The 16,592-nt window shown below is 33.5% G+C and overlaps 2 protein-coding genes across 5 annotated transcripts in view; one reads left to right on the forward strand and one right to left on the reverse strand.

Moving 5' to 3' along the window:
- The window catches only part of nab (NGFI-A-binding protein homolog), a 72,681-nt gene extending 66,342 nt beyond the window's left edge, over positions 1 to 6,339 (forward strand). Inside the window, exons 5-8 of the mRNA XM_088243480.1 lie at positions 252 to 351; positions 4,298 to 4,380; positions 4,699 to 4,780; positions 5,428 to 6,339. Of these exons, the coding sequence (XP_088099606.1) occupies positions 252 to 351; positions 4,298 to 4,380; positions 4,699 to 4,780; positions 5,428 to 5,601 (439 nt within the window). The 3' untranslated portion in view covers positions 5,602 to 6,339. The remainder of the gene's footprint in view (positions 1 to 251; positions 352 to 4,297; positions 4,381 to 4,698; positions 4,781 to 5,427) is intronic.
- Positions 6,340 to 9,915: 3,576 nt separating this feature from the next.
- Positions 9,916 to 16,592, reverse strand: part of LOC148283636 (venom protease) — a 29,172-nt gene continuing 22,495 nt past the window's right edge. For all 4 annotated transcript variants that reach the window (XM_088243545.1, XM_088243547.1, XM_088243546.1 and 1 more), the window contains 5 exons: positions 16,111 to 16,252; positions 13,792 to 13,955; positions 13,431 to 13,532; positions 12,916 to 13,100; positions 9,916 to 11,723 (listed from right to left, as the gene is read on the reverse strand). In XM_088243545.1, coding sequence (XP_088099671.1) covers positions 11,580 to 11,723; positions 12,916 to 13,100; positions 13,431 to 13,532; positions 13,792 to 13,955; positions 16,111 to 16,252 — 737 coding nt within the window. In that variant the 3' untranslated portion in view covers positions 9,916 to 11,579. The remainder of the gene's footprint in view (positions 11,724 to 12,915; positions 13,101 to 13,430; positions 13,533 to 13,791; positions 13,956 to 16,110; positions 16,253 to 16,592) is intronic.

A 16,592-nucleotide genomic window follows, 5' to 3' on the forward strand; every position in this document is an offset into this window, starting at 1 on the left:
TAGAAAAGCTACGGTTTTATTTTTTAAATTTGGTAGCTTTGTAATGAAAAACCATTATTCGGATTAATGTTCATTCCTCTATAACCGTCAACCGTACAGTAAATTTGACGCAGTGATCGCACCTCCGGGCAATTAATATTGTAACGCATCGGCAACACAGATATATCTAGGAGTTTCTGAATTGTCACCAGTCCAGCTATCCTTAGATCGCTATGCGTCCCCTAAGTGACCCGGTCCCTGACTGTTCGCAGAATATCCTCGAGCTGCAGCAGCCGCTCGCGGTCGGAGTCCGAGGGCGGCTCCGGGGAGAGGAAGAGGCAGCGCCTGGAGAGGGGAGGGGCTGAGGCCAAGGTCAGCTCCAAGGACCCGCCCACGCCTGCTGACGTAGTCTTGCTAGAGGATTAACCAGCACTAATCGTTGCTTACGCTCATATCCCCACTAATTTGCACTGATCGTTACTTACGCTCATCTCACAACTAATCTGCACTAATCGTTACTTACGCTCATCTCACAACTAATCTGCACTAATCGTTACTTACGCTCATCTCACAACTAATTTGCACTTATCGTAACTTACGCTCATATCACCACTTATCTCCACTAATCGTTGTTTACGTCCATGTCACCACTTATCGTTGCTCACGCTTATGTTACTTATGCTCACACTTTTCTCGGTAATTTTTCAGGCAGCAAATTTCACGCTTATCGTAACTACCTAACTCAACTGACCCCTCGCCTTAATTGGCATCAACATACAGGCGGGCGGTGGCTCCAAACGCTTATTCTAGAAACATTCAAATAAGAAAAAAACACGGTTTTGTGCGAAAAACTATTGCTTGCTAGTGTATAATGGCTGCCAATTATGACAAGGGATTACATAAATACGGACTTGATGCAAAACTATAAGATTTCATCGAATAACATCATTTTTGAAAGCTTTGGTGTCCGTATATCATTTCCTCATATCGAAATAAATTGTTGCCTATTGGCAGCTAGGTAGGTTTTAATTGACGACTTCGGGCAGTTTTCTGATAACTGAAAATTTATGAAAATTTAACACCTGATTTTTTTTTCTAAAAAATCTATAAATAACCGTGTTTATGATAGAGATTTCTTAATTTAGTATTTTTTATATAATGCTGAATGATTTCAAAGCATTAACGCATTGAAATATGTTCAGCGTTCAGGGCCCTGATTTTTAATAAAACACCACTTCACAAAACATCTCAAAAGAATAATTAAAGAAGATTTACTGTATATCTGTTATGAAGAAGGAATAAAGATCGCTGTGATGAAGAAAAAAATAGTAAAGGTGTATACATTTTCAAATTAAGTGGGCAATTTAGTTCTATTACTTTTTATTTATTTGCTAATCGATCCATTATTGAAAACGGTACTTCCAAACAGAATGTCAGATAAAAAACACTGAATAATTTTATCAATAATATTATTCTCGTTAAGAAAAATTCATTTTACAGGTAGTCTAAATATTTCAAATTACCTTCGAAATATACGACATAACTAAAATCAAATAAATAAATCAAATTTAAGCAGCTGTTTTAATGAGCAAAATACTGATAATACTGTAGATGTAGAGGGTCAAAGAGCACGCAATAATGCAATGAATCCTCTAATTTGCCAAACAAAATCAGTTTTCACAGAAATACAATAACCGGAATGAATAATTAATCAAACTTAACTTGTTTTCTTAACTTTTTTAAAAGTAAGTAATGCATTATTTACATTTCTATTTTTTTATTATTTTTTTGTATTTTTTCTTTACACATATTTATATTTTATGTTCTGAGAACACATTGTATGCATGCTGTGTATTTTAGAATTTTATTCAGGTGAGTGTGCTTTATTTTCCTACTTTTTTTTCCTTTATCATCCAATGCATTTCATTTTGATAAAACTGTACGGAAAACATGTACGAAATAATATTTTTTCAGCAGTATTTTGAAAACGTCAAAATATTCGTAGGAAAGTATTGAATTCTAATCAGGGAGGAGTTTACCAAGATTAAATATTCAATGAGTTTGCGCTTTCATTATGGAAATATGTAAATGAAAATTAGAGAGATTAAATTATAAAAATAAAAAAATGTTTTTTCGCGATTCCAAGGAATTTGTGAAAAAAAATCGTTCAAATTTCACCCACTGGATAAAGATTTTGTCATTTTACTTATTAATTTATTAACGCACATTGTCCATTTATACAATTCATGGGGTATTAAGATTACAATATAGAAATAGTTAAAAACATTAAAAAATAAGAAAAGAAGCATCGATAAACATGAGGGACATCGAGACAACATCTGCACTATTTATTTAGTGCTCGTTTAAATCGTTGTAAACTTAAACCAAAAAAGTCCAAATCTTCTCTTGAGTCAATAATATGACAAAGACGGGTCATTGGAGAATTAATGCCATAATCTGATCGATGAACAGTACTTCATTGTTTCTCAACCTACGAGTCGGAATATGGAATTTTACTTGTCCCAGTAATTATGGTACGTCGATTATACCATTTAGTATGCCGAACATACATACATATGGAGGTAATATTAGTTCTACGTTTCAAAATAGAACAGGAAAAACAAAAGGGCGAATATTATACAGTAAACAAAATGATCATTCAAAACAGCAAATGACAGATCATAAGCCCTACAATGCCTAAACTATCTTGTTCTCTAAAAAATATCGGACAATTAATAATTAATGAAGCCTTGAGGTTTTTGATACCAACAGTGACATCTAGCAATAAAAATACTAAGCTTTTTATCCCCAAAATGGATGATTTTTTGTACTGCGTAAAAAAAGTTTTATGGTGTATTAATTTTAAGGTGCATTTTTTAAATCCTTATGTCATAAAAAGTATAATATTTTCATAAAAATGTATGATAATCTTCATTGGAGAGACGTAGAACTGAGATGGACCTTATATGCATTTTCAAAGTACAGTGATGTCCCATCTCTGTTGCAATCAATTTCTTTTCATGTTCCCAACCATGTCACCGGAAGTCAAAATCTGCTATTTATAAAATCTTTTAAGAGCAACTTTTGTTTTTACGCCCCAATGTCCAGAATATGTAGATTAGTCGATTCATCACACGACTTGGAATTCTTTGGGATAGATCTACCGGCTTTTCGTAGATCTCTTCGCGACTAAACAGTGTGGGATGAAGTTGGATTGGCATGGTTTAGCTCGAAGTCTTATGTCTTTCGTTTTTATGAATATATTGTATTCCGTTTTGCCCTTGTTTGTCTTTGCTACACAGTTTTATGTTCCTTTTGTTCAGTTTCTTCCATTTATGTTTCTTCATGTAACTGTTGTAACTGGCTTAGGCCGCATATATAATAAATAAATTATGTAAATTTACATTCTACTATTACTTTATTAAATTTGATATTTTTAACGTAAAATAAAATGCGTACTTTGCAAAACTCGGGAAATTACAAACACGCGCGGTCAAAATTTCAATTGAGACAAATCATGGACAAAATATCCATTATTTATGATTTTAAATAATTATACGTAAATATTTGGTATGATGGAGTATAGGCACTGCGCGCGGCGCGTCTCATGCATTTAAATTTTTATCCTGTGTTAGATAGGTAATATTGACACCTAATCGAATATCCATTATTTTTGTGCATTTTAATAATTATAGAAATCACACAGTAAAATATACGGAACTCATTATTTTGTTTCTGTTTTAATATTTATTTGTTTTTTTTAATTCATACAAATACCTATATACTAAAAATAAAAAAACAAAATAACTTATCCCTTACTCTATGACGTCAAGAGCCTTATGTTGAATTACATGAGTATAAGAATATACTTGTACATGCCATTATTACTATTATTATTATTTAAGGCGTATTTGTTTGTTTCATTCTTTTCCTTTTTTATTGTCATGCTCAATACTACGTGTCTCTGGCGGGCCAGCGACGCCTTCTCTACCCTCGCGAGAGTTGAGTTGAGGGCAGCGTTTAATGACGACCCCGTATTTTGATCGGTCCGTCTTGCAGGAGACCGTCCTCTTTCTCGCTCACCCTTAATTGTTCTTGTCGTTTTTCGGATTTTCCTCGCTCTTTCTAAGAATGTATCCGAAATACGAGAGTCTCGCTTGTTCCTGTAAAATGGAGACGTCTGTGCGTCTCCAGAACTCCAGACACATCGTGCGTTTGCCTTTATTTTTTGCCATTTTAGTCCCGTGCATTTAGTAATGCCAAGTAAGAATCCTCATTCCTGATAACCGATTTTGATTTGAATGTTTTATCTCAACAGGATGAAGACATGCAACGAGGTAGAGGAGGGGATGGAATCGGAGAGGGAGACGGAGATATAAGACACTCCTTTTCTTCACCATCGTACGTACCACCATCCGATCGCATCACTTAACCTTAGTTCTTGGGCAAAACCTCTAATCTTGTTTACGATTATCCAGAAGAGTATTCGGAGTCTCGGACATGACTAAAATCGTTTTTAACTGCCTTTTAGTTAATAAATTCTTTCTCAGACTTGTACGAAATCTCCAGTAATTTAGTTTTCTTGTTATCATGAAAACAAAGAATTTGGCAATTTCGAACATGCTGCTTTTGAAAATGCCCTAAATACTAATATTGAATAAACAAGTTGATGTTCTTCACCTTTGTTCAGCAATAAAAATGAAAATTTTGTATTTTTAGTGGTTTGTGGACGAGACCTGAGGACTCTGAGGATGGAGACTCCCGCTACTCTTTCAGCAATTCCTGTTCACCCCCCCTCCACGTGAGTAAAGTTGATTTACAATTTCTGTTACTGTAACTGCTTTCTGCGTAAACATGTAACATTACACGTTGATGATTCTAAATAGCGTCACAGAGGGTCTGTTTGGGAGCCAGTTGAACCAAAAATAGATAACTTCAAATAGACACCGACTCTTGCTTGAAAACGTAGGATAAAACAAACCATTTTGAGAAAAACGCTTACATTATATAACATAAAAAATATTAATTAATTATTATCTTTTTGTAGTGCTTTGTTGACTTTGGATAAGAAGTCTGGCGAATGCCAAAATTGAACCTCGTATTCTGTAAACTTTTGTCTGAAAAAATACATGCATACGTGACCGAAAACATCGTTTTAATGGTTATTCAGTTCTTCTTACTGTCGCAAAAACGAATTTTTCTTTTCCGATATGTCCAGAGTTTTCCTATAAAAAAAACATAAGAGGTTCCATTATGTGTTTTGGAATAAACGATCGAATAACTAAAATCCACCCATACAGATTATCAGTATTTCCAAACACAATACATTAAATCTCAAAACACAGGATATTAAAATATTTACAAATACGTAGTATTTTGAAAAAGTATAGCAAATAACTTCGATCAATCTTATACACCAATATTTATTAGTTGTTTTGACGCTTTCAGGACCAGGATGAACTTAGGGCGGATGGTGAAACTGAGGGAGGGGGCGGAGCGAGGGTGAGGGTAGTGGCTGCTAGTGGAGACCACATCATAGCTGTAGCCAACCCGGCTCTGGAGCTACTGTCCCGGGCTCTGGTCCCCAAGCGGGAGTGTCCCGAGACCATAGACAACAACTAGACACTGGAGCTGCTGTCCCCAGATCGCAGACGAGGGTTCCGAGACCATAAACAAGATTTAGAAGCTTGTGTTTCTGCCCAGGGTTCAGTGTTCGGAGACCATGGACATTTCTTACACTAGACTTGATGTTCTCTTATTTTTGGAGATACAAGATGATACTGCAGCTGGTGTTTCAATTTTTTAGCAAGATTCTACAAATTGACATAGGAACAGCCCATTATTGCCTTTCCATGAAGAAGTAAGACTAAGAAGGAAAATAATTTGACTGATCTTTCGTTGAAAAGTGACAATATAATATTATCTGACATCCAAGTACCTGGAGTACCTTCCTCAGATGAAAAAGCTGGAAGCACTTGGAAAGTTCTACTTTTTTAGCCAAACTTTTTAGTTTCAAAAGACGATGAAAAAGTTAATAAAATGTCCCGAATAAACTGTTTTAGTGCTATTCCTGTTACATCCAAAACGAATATGCCTTAATAAGTCAATAATATTTTTTAAAATATTGTTGCCTAGGCTTATTAATAAACTATGCCAATGATAATATGCGTATTTAGAAAGAGTGATATGATGCTTAGAACTTAGATTTGTCATCAAACTTCGTGCAAAATACTCGGTGATAGTGATGTGAGCCGTATTATTTTATTTAATACTAATTGTAAATACTATCAAATTGTAATTACGACTGAAACGCGTAGTATTTTAAATACGTTTTGTAAATAAAATATTTTAATTTTTTAATATTTGTAATTTTAATTATGGGTAATTCGATTCAAATTTGTTTGAAAGATTAACCAATATTTATTTGCACATCCATTCTGTTAAACTCTTTATTTTAGTTTAAGTTTGTCCTATTTTAAGATAATATTACATACGACCTACTTGAACTAATTTGTACATATTGTTTTAACTATTAATTAATCAATAAAGTAGGTAATTAATGTACATTGATATTAAAATAAAAGAATAATTTATCTTTAGCTGAATTAAATTAGGGAAATAATTTTTCAGAAAGTTTTTGTACAAATTAAATTAAATTACAGTAAAATAAATTTTCTAGAACAATTACAATGACGGTTATTTATTTCGTGTACAATTTCAGTTGAAAGGATTGCTTTTTTATAATATTATTTTTAATATAATGTAATGATTTTTATTATATTTACTTTTGTTTATATTTTAATAACATATTACAGTCATTATACAATTTAGATACAAAAGAAGAATTGATGTTAATCTGTTGTTTCGAATGATGTACCTAAATGTATGTATTTATATCTTTGTAAATCAAATAATAGAATTTTTTTGAAATTATTAATTTGTTATAAAACTTTCCTAATAAATCTTAGTAATTTTTATTGTAGCCTTAATATCAACTCTATGCACTTTGTATGTTATCTAGCAATGATCTCCTCTATAAAGTTTAGTTGACTCGCAATTACATAGATGATGTTAAATAACGTAAGCCAAATTTAAAACTTGATGGAGACAATGAGTTTTCGACGTTTCTAAAGCCTTTTTACATGGGTCAGAAAATGTCACAAGATTTTACCCAATGATTACTGTATCGCGTCATAAACAAATTGTTTAAAATCTATGGTCAAATTCAGAAAAATTAGATAACGTCCTATTTTTCAACAAATACATTTGAACAAAGATCTGCCCAGCACATCCAACGCCTGTCTTTCAACTATCAATTTATTCTTAACGCGAATTGATTGTTGTTTATGTCACTTTATTTACTCTCGACCTCATTTGTCTCGGGTTCATTCGGATTCATCACAAGATAGTTGGTTTTGCCAACTGTGAAACTGCCCGTTATCTGTCATGGCACCGAAAACATCTACGCACTACCACATGCTTACGCGCAAATTTCAATCCCCCCGTAAAACAACAAATAAAAGGGCCCAAAATCTGGCACAATAGTCATAGTACAGTAAAACTTCAATTATTCAGGTTAATTAAAGCCAGACGTCAGCCGAATATGCAAAAATCCGGATAGTTGGATAAACAATGAAATTAAGGCAATTTAAATTTTAAAAACGCAGAATTTACTCTAAAGATTATTTTTTTGTCCCTTTTGAAATAATACAGCGAATTGGAATCACATTAAAACTTACTTTAACTTGTCTAGCAAATTTATTTGTTTTGCCGAAGAAACTCGTTTAAGAGCATTTTTTTATTGTTATAACATCTCCTTTATTTTTTATTCCTGATAACGCTCCGTATATTTGGCAATCCTGGTGACTAGTTCGGATATTCTGTTAGTTCGGAGTTCTGCTGTACAAGAAACTGCACAAGATTTTTTACAATTTTTTGGCCCATGTAATACAAGTTTGAGAAAGGTTTTTGTTTTTCTGAAGTAATGTGAACCTGACTAAATCAAGTTTTTCTTTCGGTGGTTTCACCTGTTTAGGTTACATAAAACATTTTCCCTTACAATAAAAACACCAAAGATCTGTGCCTTCAAAGTCAACGTTTTTTTTTGGTATTTTTTTCAATGCTAAAAATTTAACCATTTAATAATAATATTATTTTATCATTATTTTATTCGTATCTTTAAAATCAATTAGGTTTTAAAATAACCTTGTAATAATCCTGTTATTTAAAACGCTATGAAACATAAAAAAATCATAGATAGTGTAAGTGTACAATATATATATTTTGTTGCGAAAAAGTTTATTGATCGTATATTCAAAAGTATCATCATAATTTATTATAACGCTTAAGTGGCGTAATTTCTCCAACAAATGTGACTTAATTATGAAGATTGATAATTAAAGAATAATTCTTATATGTGACAGTACCCGTCCACGTTGTATTTGTAATATTTAATTTATCGCTTCCTTTACATGTACTAGATGTGTATAAAATAATGAAAGTGACTGCTATATTTGCCACCCATGAAGGCGTGAAGGCGTGAAGGTATAATATTTAATAATAAATAATCAATATGATCTGAACGCAGCCGCGGCCTTATAATATTACGCCGTACTCTAAGTACGTTTTACAAGAACTGAAAGTTCCTTGAGATTATGACTGATTTGGGAGAACTCCAAAGGTAGAAAATAAACTGTAATTATTTCGATAAGTAATCTTAATTTCTCATAAAATAATCAGTTGGGCATTTGTACTTTCCGCAAACTGAGTAATTGTGTAATAATAAATTCTTTTCTAATAAATTAGACATCTTTTATTTCGGACTCTACCAACTTTTTTATGATTTTTTGCAGATTTGTGAATTTCGTGTTTTTCGGGAGCGCTAACAGATTGTATCGTTAATCACGTCACTGAAATGAAAATCAAATTGATATTGTGACCGTATCGGAAATCGTACCAGAAACCTTTGTAAGAAAAGTCAATTTCAGATATTTGATGTCTTCTTCTCCTTCTTCTTTTCCACATCCGCTCCTAAGTGGGGCATGTGGACATCGCCGGACGCCTCTAGGAGCTAGGAGACCCAATCGCCGGCAAGCACTCGCGTCTCCTCCCGCGCATCCCGCATCCCTTCCCCGATCCCCGAGTTCCGTCAAATAAAGGCGAAAAATCATCAACGGTTTTCCAGGACAGTGGGAGCCCGCGAGTGTGAAAAAGAGGCAACTCGGGTTAAGGCTCTCCTGAGGCATCTACGACACGTGTTCAAGTCAGGTCAAGACCACCCGTAGAAGGCTGCCGCGTCCGTTTTCGGACTTCATCAGTTATGAAATCGAACTACCTGATACCTAACATCAATAAAATAACAAAATACTACAAAAATTTAGTACAAATATACACATTTTCGCACAACCAAATCCATAATACTTTTGAACTCTGTTAACTTTCCACCATAATCGAGACCCTAAACGCTTAGAGGGTTATTCCCATTCTTTTCTCTATTTACTTATTACCTTTATGTAAGTATTATGGAAATAAAAAAATAATAATAGAGGTGCCGACAAAACACACAAAAAAAATTATGAAAAAATGAACTAAAATACTTAGGTATGTAGGTACATTACTACTACTACTACCATCACGCCATTTCCCCGTAGGGGTAGGCAGAGAGAATGGACCGCCACACACGTCTATCCTGGCATACACTCCTAGCCTCTTCCACATTCATACATCTTGTCATACATGCCCTTCGGTTCTGTCTGCTTTTGACATGACCAGACTTAAGATTTTGGTTTATCTGATCATGCCACGTCTTCCTTGGTCGTCCTCGTCTAACGTTGCCGGTACCGTTGTAGGTACATTATGTCAAAAAATTAAATCTACACAGGTAATATGGTTTGAATGAACATTTTTCTCCACATTGAAAATTATGAAAAAAATACATTTTTAAACATCTTTTTTAATACAAATAAATAAACATATTGCAATAAAACAAGTTTTTTGTATTTGAAATACTTTTATAATTGAAATTTGAAATTAATAAATATTTTCCTTAATACCTAGATACTGCATAAAAAAGCAACAATAAACCTAACAAAAATAATAATATGGAAATACTTAATACTTCATTATTTTTTTACCGAGCCCAGTAATGTTTCATTAGTAAAATATTATTATGATAATGACTCACGTCATATAGTAAAAAAAACAGTTAAAAAAATACAAAAACCAATGATATTTTTTCCTTTTATCAAAACTATATATGCGTTATGATTAACTTTTTGTTATCTGACTAGTACATTTCAAACAAACGAATAATTTATAAATACATAAAAAGAACAATTGTAATTAAGTTTAACTTTTAATGGTAATACAGCAACTGCAAAAACAATACGTTACTAAACCAAATATCAACGTTACGTGTCATTAATTACAACAATAATCAACTTAATACAAAACCATCATTTAAAATAAACCTATTTTAGCTTCCTAGTTGAATGAACTTTACTTTTATAAATACTTAGCGTATGTTTGTAGTATTTAATATAGTTCTAGGTAATATGTTATATTAATTATTATTTTGTTCATTAGCTGTGCTGGGCAGTATTAAAATAATATCAATATTCTCGTTTTTCACAGTATTCAAAACCGTACAATAAATATAAAATATTTTTTAAATACATAATTTAAGTACAAAACCTTTCCAAAGTAAAAAATATTAAAAGATTATTAATTAATAAGATTCGTATCACTTTCGTCAAATACTGCATTTTTATACAGCTAATTCCAGTTTGTTCTAACCACATTTTATAAAAAATCATGTAAAATTGTTACGTTCTCATTTGTAGGGTTCTTTTCCAAAGTTGACTTTGGTAAAATATGGAAATCAAGTTTTATAGCACATATATTTACATGCATGTAATATGTTTATTATAGATTTGGGGACGTAAACCATGTTGTCTGTTGATGTATTTAATTTTAGCCAAAACGCACAAACTTTTGGTGTATTTTTTTGTTTAAAATCGGTTATATTAGGTAATGCTTTTTAATATTTAAACAAAGAATTTCCACGAAACTGACTCCTTCTAGGAATTAGTCGTTTTGGGTAAAGACGAAAAAAAAAATTGAGTGTATTTGGGGACCGGACTATTTTTTAAGAGAACTTTTTTTTTACTTCAAACAGCCCGTAATTAAAAATTTCGATGCATAAAAAGTGCATATTCGGAAATAGTCAGTTTTGGAAAAGAATCCTACATTTTATATAAGTAAAGTGACAAGATTCACCAATAATCACAGGTTTGTTTTGTTGCGTTTGCTTAAAATCTATTTAATTGGCTGATAATAATAAAAAACTCGACCACAAAATAAATCAAAACTAACTGCGGGTCCGTCTTGTGATTCAATGTGATTTCTTCACATTTAAAACAGAACCAGTCTATTTACAATCTATCTACAAATGTCTAACTGATATGTTATATGAATTTAAGGTTAGAGTTGTTGATTTGTGATCTATTTCCTTTCAGTACCAATGCCGAGTGGAGATGCAATCTGAGGGTTGATCGTGATGCTCTTTCTGATGATGCGAGAGGAAGTGAGGTTTGAACAAATTAAGAGTTGAGGTTGGCAGCTATCCAAGGAATGAACTCCGTGACTCTCGTGTAAACTCCAGGATAGCCAGGCTCGGCACACTTGTACCCGTAAGAAACTATACCTATCAGGTAATAGTGGATGACGCTGCTACTTGGAGGAATCTAGAATAAGAAAAAATGAGATAAGTTTATAGCATAAAGTGATTGACACATTAATTTATAAACAGTTGATAGATTGCTGACTAAGGATCTACTATAAGGATTTGGAGCTACAGTGGAACCACTCACTTAAAGCCAGAAGATACGTCGTCTTCCTACTCTACGTTTTCCTTTAATTTTTCTAATATCGACTATATTCGGGACAACGGCTTCAAACCACAAGTCTGAAAACAGAAGTCTCGTTATTTATAAAATGTGTTCAAAACTAATTGCCTAAGTCTTATACACATTGGGGACAAAATAATTTAATTCGATAGACGTTTGCAGTTCAAATCCTTTTATTGCTTAAACGTATTTAAGACCTACGCAATTGGTTGAAAATACATTTGAAATGATGAAACAGCCTTTTCCAGGCTTTTGTCCTAAACACGGGTTATTCCGTACTTCTCTCCCTGCATTAAATGTCAAAAGTACCCTAACAATCCTTTCCTAATTGTATTTACTGTGTGATTTATATTAATTATAAACATTGTTATAACTTAAAGTATTTACTTTGTAAAATGACACACATACATGTATTTTTTGTTTTTGAGTTATTTAATTCAATGTTATGCCGATTATATCGGGAATCAAATCGGCGATCTTAGCATTTTATTTACACCTTATTCATCTCCTGGTGTGACCATTTACGAAGACAAAGAAACTAGAATAATAAAAACGTCTTTGGGGCTCATTAAGACGATTTATTTGTGTATAAAAATAGCGATGAAGTCAGGGCGTATTAGAGAAAATGATGTAAGTGTTCGATGCAAACCGATCCCAGGGATATACACGATAAACAATGTCTTAATTTGTGTCACCGCCATCAAATCAATCCAAATACGCCAGCTGAGACAGATTGTCCCTTTTTTAGTTTGAAGGGATTTGTAGCACCAGGTGGTATCACACGCACGGTAAGCAAAGGTCATAAGGTTAAATAAATAACGGCAGTGCAATAGCACTGAATACGGAACGCTCTCGCGGGGGTAGGGAAAGCGTTGCCAACACCTAATTAGTACATGCGCAAATTACATACTAGCAACGCGATCTCTAGTCCCGCGAGAGCGTTCGGAATGCCAGCACTGAGGTCGAAATCCTTCCAATCCCTTGATCCGAATAGTCCAGCTTCTCCGAAATTTTCTGTGGTTTCACTTACACTCGGCCACATGAGGGGGCCTCCGCTGTCCCCCTGGCAGGCATCCTTACCCCCGCGGGCGTACCCCGCACAGAGCACCCTCTGGTCGATGACTTGGCTCTTGAACTTGCTGTAGGCCTCGACACACTGGTCGTTGGTCACCACGGGAATCTGCGCTTCCTGCAGGTGGGATGCTGAAGGACCTCCTGCAAACAATTACGAACAGATTAGGGTATTACGGGAAAACGTGAGTAGTTTTAGCTAAAGGACGAAATAGACAACAAACTTGAGTTTTAAGTGTTACTTTTTATCATAATGATGGTGAGATTAATGAAAACACCTCGAACCCAACTTATTTTTTGATACTTTATCATTTTGTATGTGATGAAACGCTTTATTGTTTTTTACAAAATAAGGGCCTTTTTTAATTTGATCATTAGTGGTTATTTTTCTGGACAAATAAATATTCCATACCGAGTACAAATTACAATGGTCTTTAATTATATTTCAAGGTTATTAAGGAAAGTAATGCTTACGGAACGATGTTGCCCCCCAGCCAGCAATAAATGGAAGATTTCTCTCAAAATTGTTTGCTATGAGTTCTGGCGTCGCGGGTAAACATATGGGCCATATCAAAGCTGTGAAATGCAAAATAATTATTTTTTGTACAATAAAAACACACAACAACGCATTTAAATTCAAGTTGCGTACAAACCGGAGTAATAAAAATATACAATTATAAATCGGTGAGAAATCTCTGACAGCATCTGATTATTTCTTAGAAATACCAGTACCTTAAAAAGCTATTAAATAATAATATATAAGTATTTATGATGGGAATGCTTTGAAATGTATTGCGTAGTTTTCTTCAGAATAAATTAATTATTGTTTACTAACTCGTGAAATCCACGTTTTTGTTCATTTTGATTAGAGCAATATCATTGGTATGCTTCACGGGACTATATTCTTCATGTGTGATGAGTTTCTCTATTCGCACGTCTATAGGGGTAGCTCCTTCATCGTCCCTCTCTAGATCTAGCTCTCCCAGCCGGACCAAGTGGCTGTCGAAACACAAATATCGCGTTAGTGGAGTTTTCATCATAGGAATTCCTCAGGGGTGTGGATTAGAGACATACATAAATCACATTTCGTCAAAAAAATCAGAGTAACGTTAAATTAAATGATTACTTTTTGCAGTGATTTTTTCATAACAATCAACGCACTGCTGACTGAAATGTTTGACATTTTTATTCATAAAAATTCAGTAATCATAAATCTGACGGGACCCAGCGATATTTTCTTTGTAAAATTCCAAGACAATTTTCAGTTAAAATAAAGTGAAGCCTTTGAAATTCAGATGGACAATTTAACTAAACACACTAATCCGCAAAATAAACAAACTACTCATATTCATAAGTCATTTTGCAAGAGTAAAATTATGATTGCGGTTTATTAAAATACTATAAATATAAATAATTATTAAAAATACCCTTGAACGTCAATCGCATAACATTTCCATGATGTCTTGTTGTATTTATTTTACTTCCCATCAATAATATAATCACGTTCACAAATTCTGAATACATAAATCAAACAATAAAAGAGAGAATTTTAAAATAACAACAAAAAACTGCTGACGTCCAACTCGCGGTAATTGAGTAAAAATATAATTTAAGCTTTGGTAGACTATTCAAATAACGCAGTAGACCGCAAAATATCACAGTTCATACTAAATACAGGTATATGCGAGTAATCAAACAACACAGAAGAGCATAATAAATTTTGGCATTCGGTTACAATATACAATAAATAATTGGTTTTAATTGGATTATTTGCGAATTATTTCCGACGCGCTGAGCTTCACCAAGAGTGGATTAGTCTGAATTTAAAACCAGTGATCGTGATAGGATTTCACTTGAAAGAACTTTTCTACGAATTAGAATTCAAACGATCAGTTTACATAAATATCCTCCACGGCACATGAATACCGTTTTGTGGTTTTAGGAATGAAAACATACTTGTATATCCCTAGATTCTTTAGCATAGGTGCGAAATCGACAAATATATTTTTTTTTTTTACTTTTACCTAGGAAAACATTTTACAAGTTTCATTTTACTCAAAAAAAATACTGATTTATCGGGACCAATCTTCAATCTCTGACATCCACTAAGTAAAAAACGCAATAGTTTGTAGTTTCATACATATAAAGAGAAAAAAAACCGTTTCTAAAAAGGGAATAAAAAAAACGGCTAAAGTTTTGATTTTGTACAACTTAAGGTCTTGATTACGTTTATAGAATTACCGTTTAATTTAATTGATATTTACACGTTTTACAAAACAATTAACAGTTTATTTTGATTGCCGTTCACCCTTCAATAATCAAATTAACAACAGGATTCTAATACGCAAATACATTTTTTAAACATTTAATTGTAGAAAAGTCTGAATGCGCACGTATTTCATTATTTGGTTAGTACGTGAAATTACAATCTCAAATACTGCAAGATGTCTTATTTGCGAAATACATTATAGCGGCGGCAATGACTCGAAAGAAAACCACTTTTGCTCAAAGCGTAATATTTATTTATCTTAATTAAATGCGATGTGGTGATGATAAATTGAATTTCCATTTACTGGTAGTGCTGAGATTCTCGAATGCAAATAATTGCGTCATACGCAGAATACAAAACGTTTTCCATAGGCAATATAATTAATTCATGTTGACTTTCAATTTGTGATGGATGGACAAGGAATAATAAATAAATAATCTTCGCAGTCATTACAATTATGAAGCTGTTTTTGAACGTATGAGAACTAACTAATTTACTAAGAGTAGTAATTCCAAATACTTTAATAGAGATACAAGTACATTATATTTGTATTCAAAGATTTGCTTTTCAGCCAATCGACAGGCTAAAACTCTTACAACGTTAAATCAAAGTGAGAAAAGGAAGAAAGGACCGTTTGCTTCTTAAACATTTCTCTTTGCTGTAGAAACACGTGGAAGAGAAAAAAAGCTGATGTCGGTTTGAAGATTTCCTGAATAAGTCTCGATGGATTTCTCTTTTTTCCACTCCAATTTTCCCTAGTGTCAAACACTGTCAGTCTCGGGCATCATACCGAAGGTTGATGGTTTCAAACCCTACATTTCTTGTCCCAAAAGTTGGTTGGTTTGTATCGTTTCGCTTCTCGCATTACTGGTGTTTTAAACTTACAGTTCCTGCTCGTGTCCGTGCACGCAGTGAGCCGCGGTGATGACGTGCCGGGCGGTGATCAACGCTCCGCCGCACTGCCACAAGGTCTTCCCGGGAGTCCTCTTGGACCTAAAGCCCAAGGCGGCTATCCACGGCCACTGACCTGCGCAAATCAATTCGAATTCGTAGAATGTAACTAGGACCTCGTGGCCGTGGCCAGAAAACGGCCAAATTCGTAGGCCGAATCACTACGAGCACCGAGCCATACAAACCTATATTTATTTTTTATTCAACAAATTATACGTATACATGAAATTAATCAAATAAATGTTACATTTTTATTAATTTAAATCGTTGTTTCAATTCAACGTAAATGATAATTAATTATTTTAAGGATATTGGAAGTTTTCATCAAATTTTATCGCGAGGAAGAGCGAGGATAAATAAATTCTTACGGTAGCCGATAAAATTATAACGAACAATGCTAAAATGGAAAAAAAAAA

The sequence above is a fragment of the Micrasema longulum genome, unplaced genomic scaffold (assembly GCF_059751315.1).
Source record: "Micrasema longulum isolate JH-2025_06_02 unplaced genomic scaffold, ASM5975131v1 h1tg000215l, whole genome shotgun sequence".
Taxonomy (NCBI): domain Eukaryota; kingdom Metazoa; phylum Arthropoda; class Insecta; order Trichoptera; family Brachycentridae; genus Micrasema; species Micrasema longulum.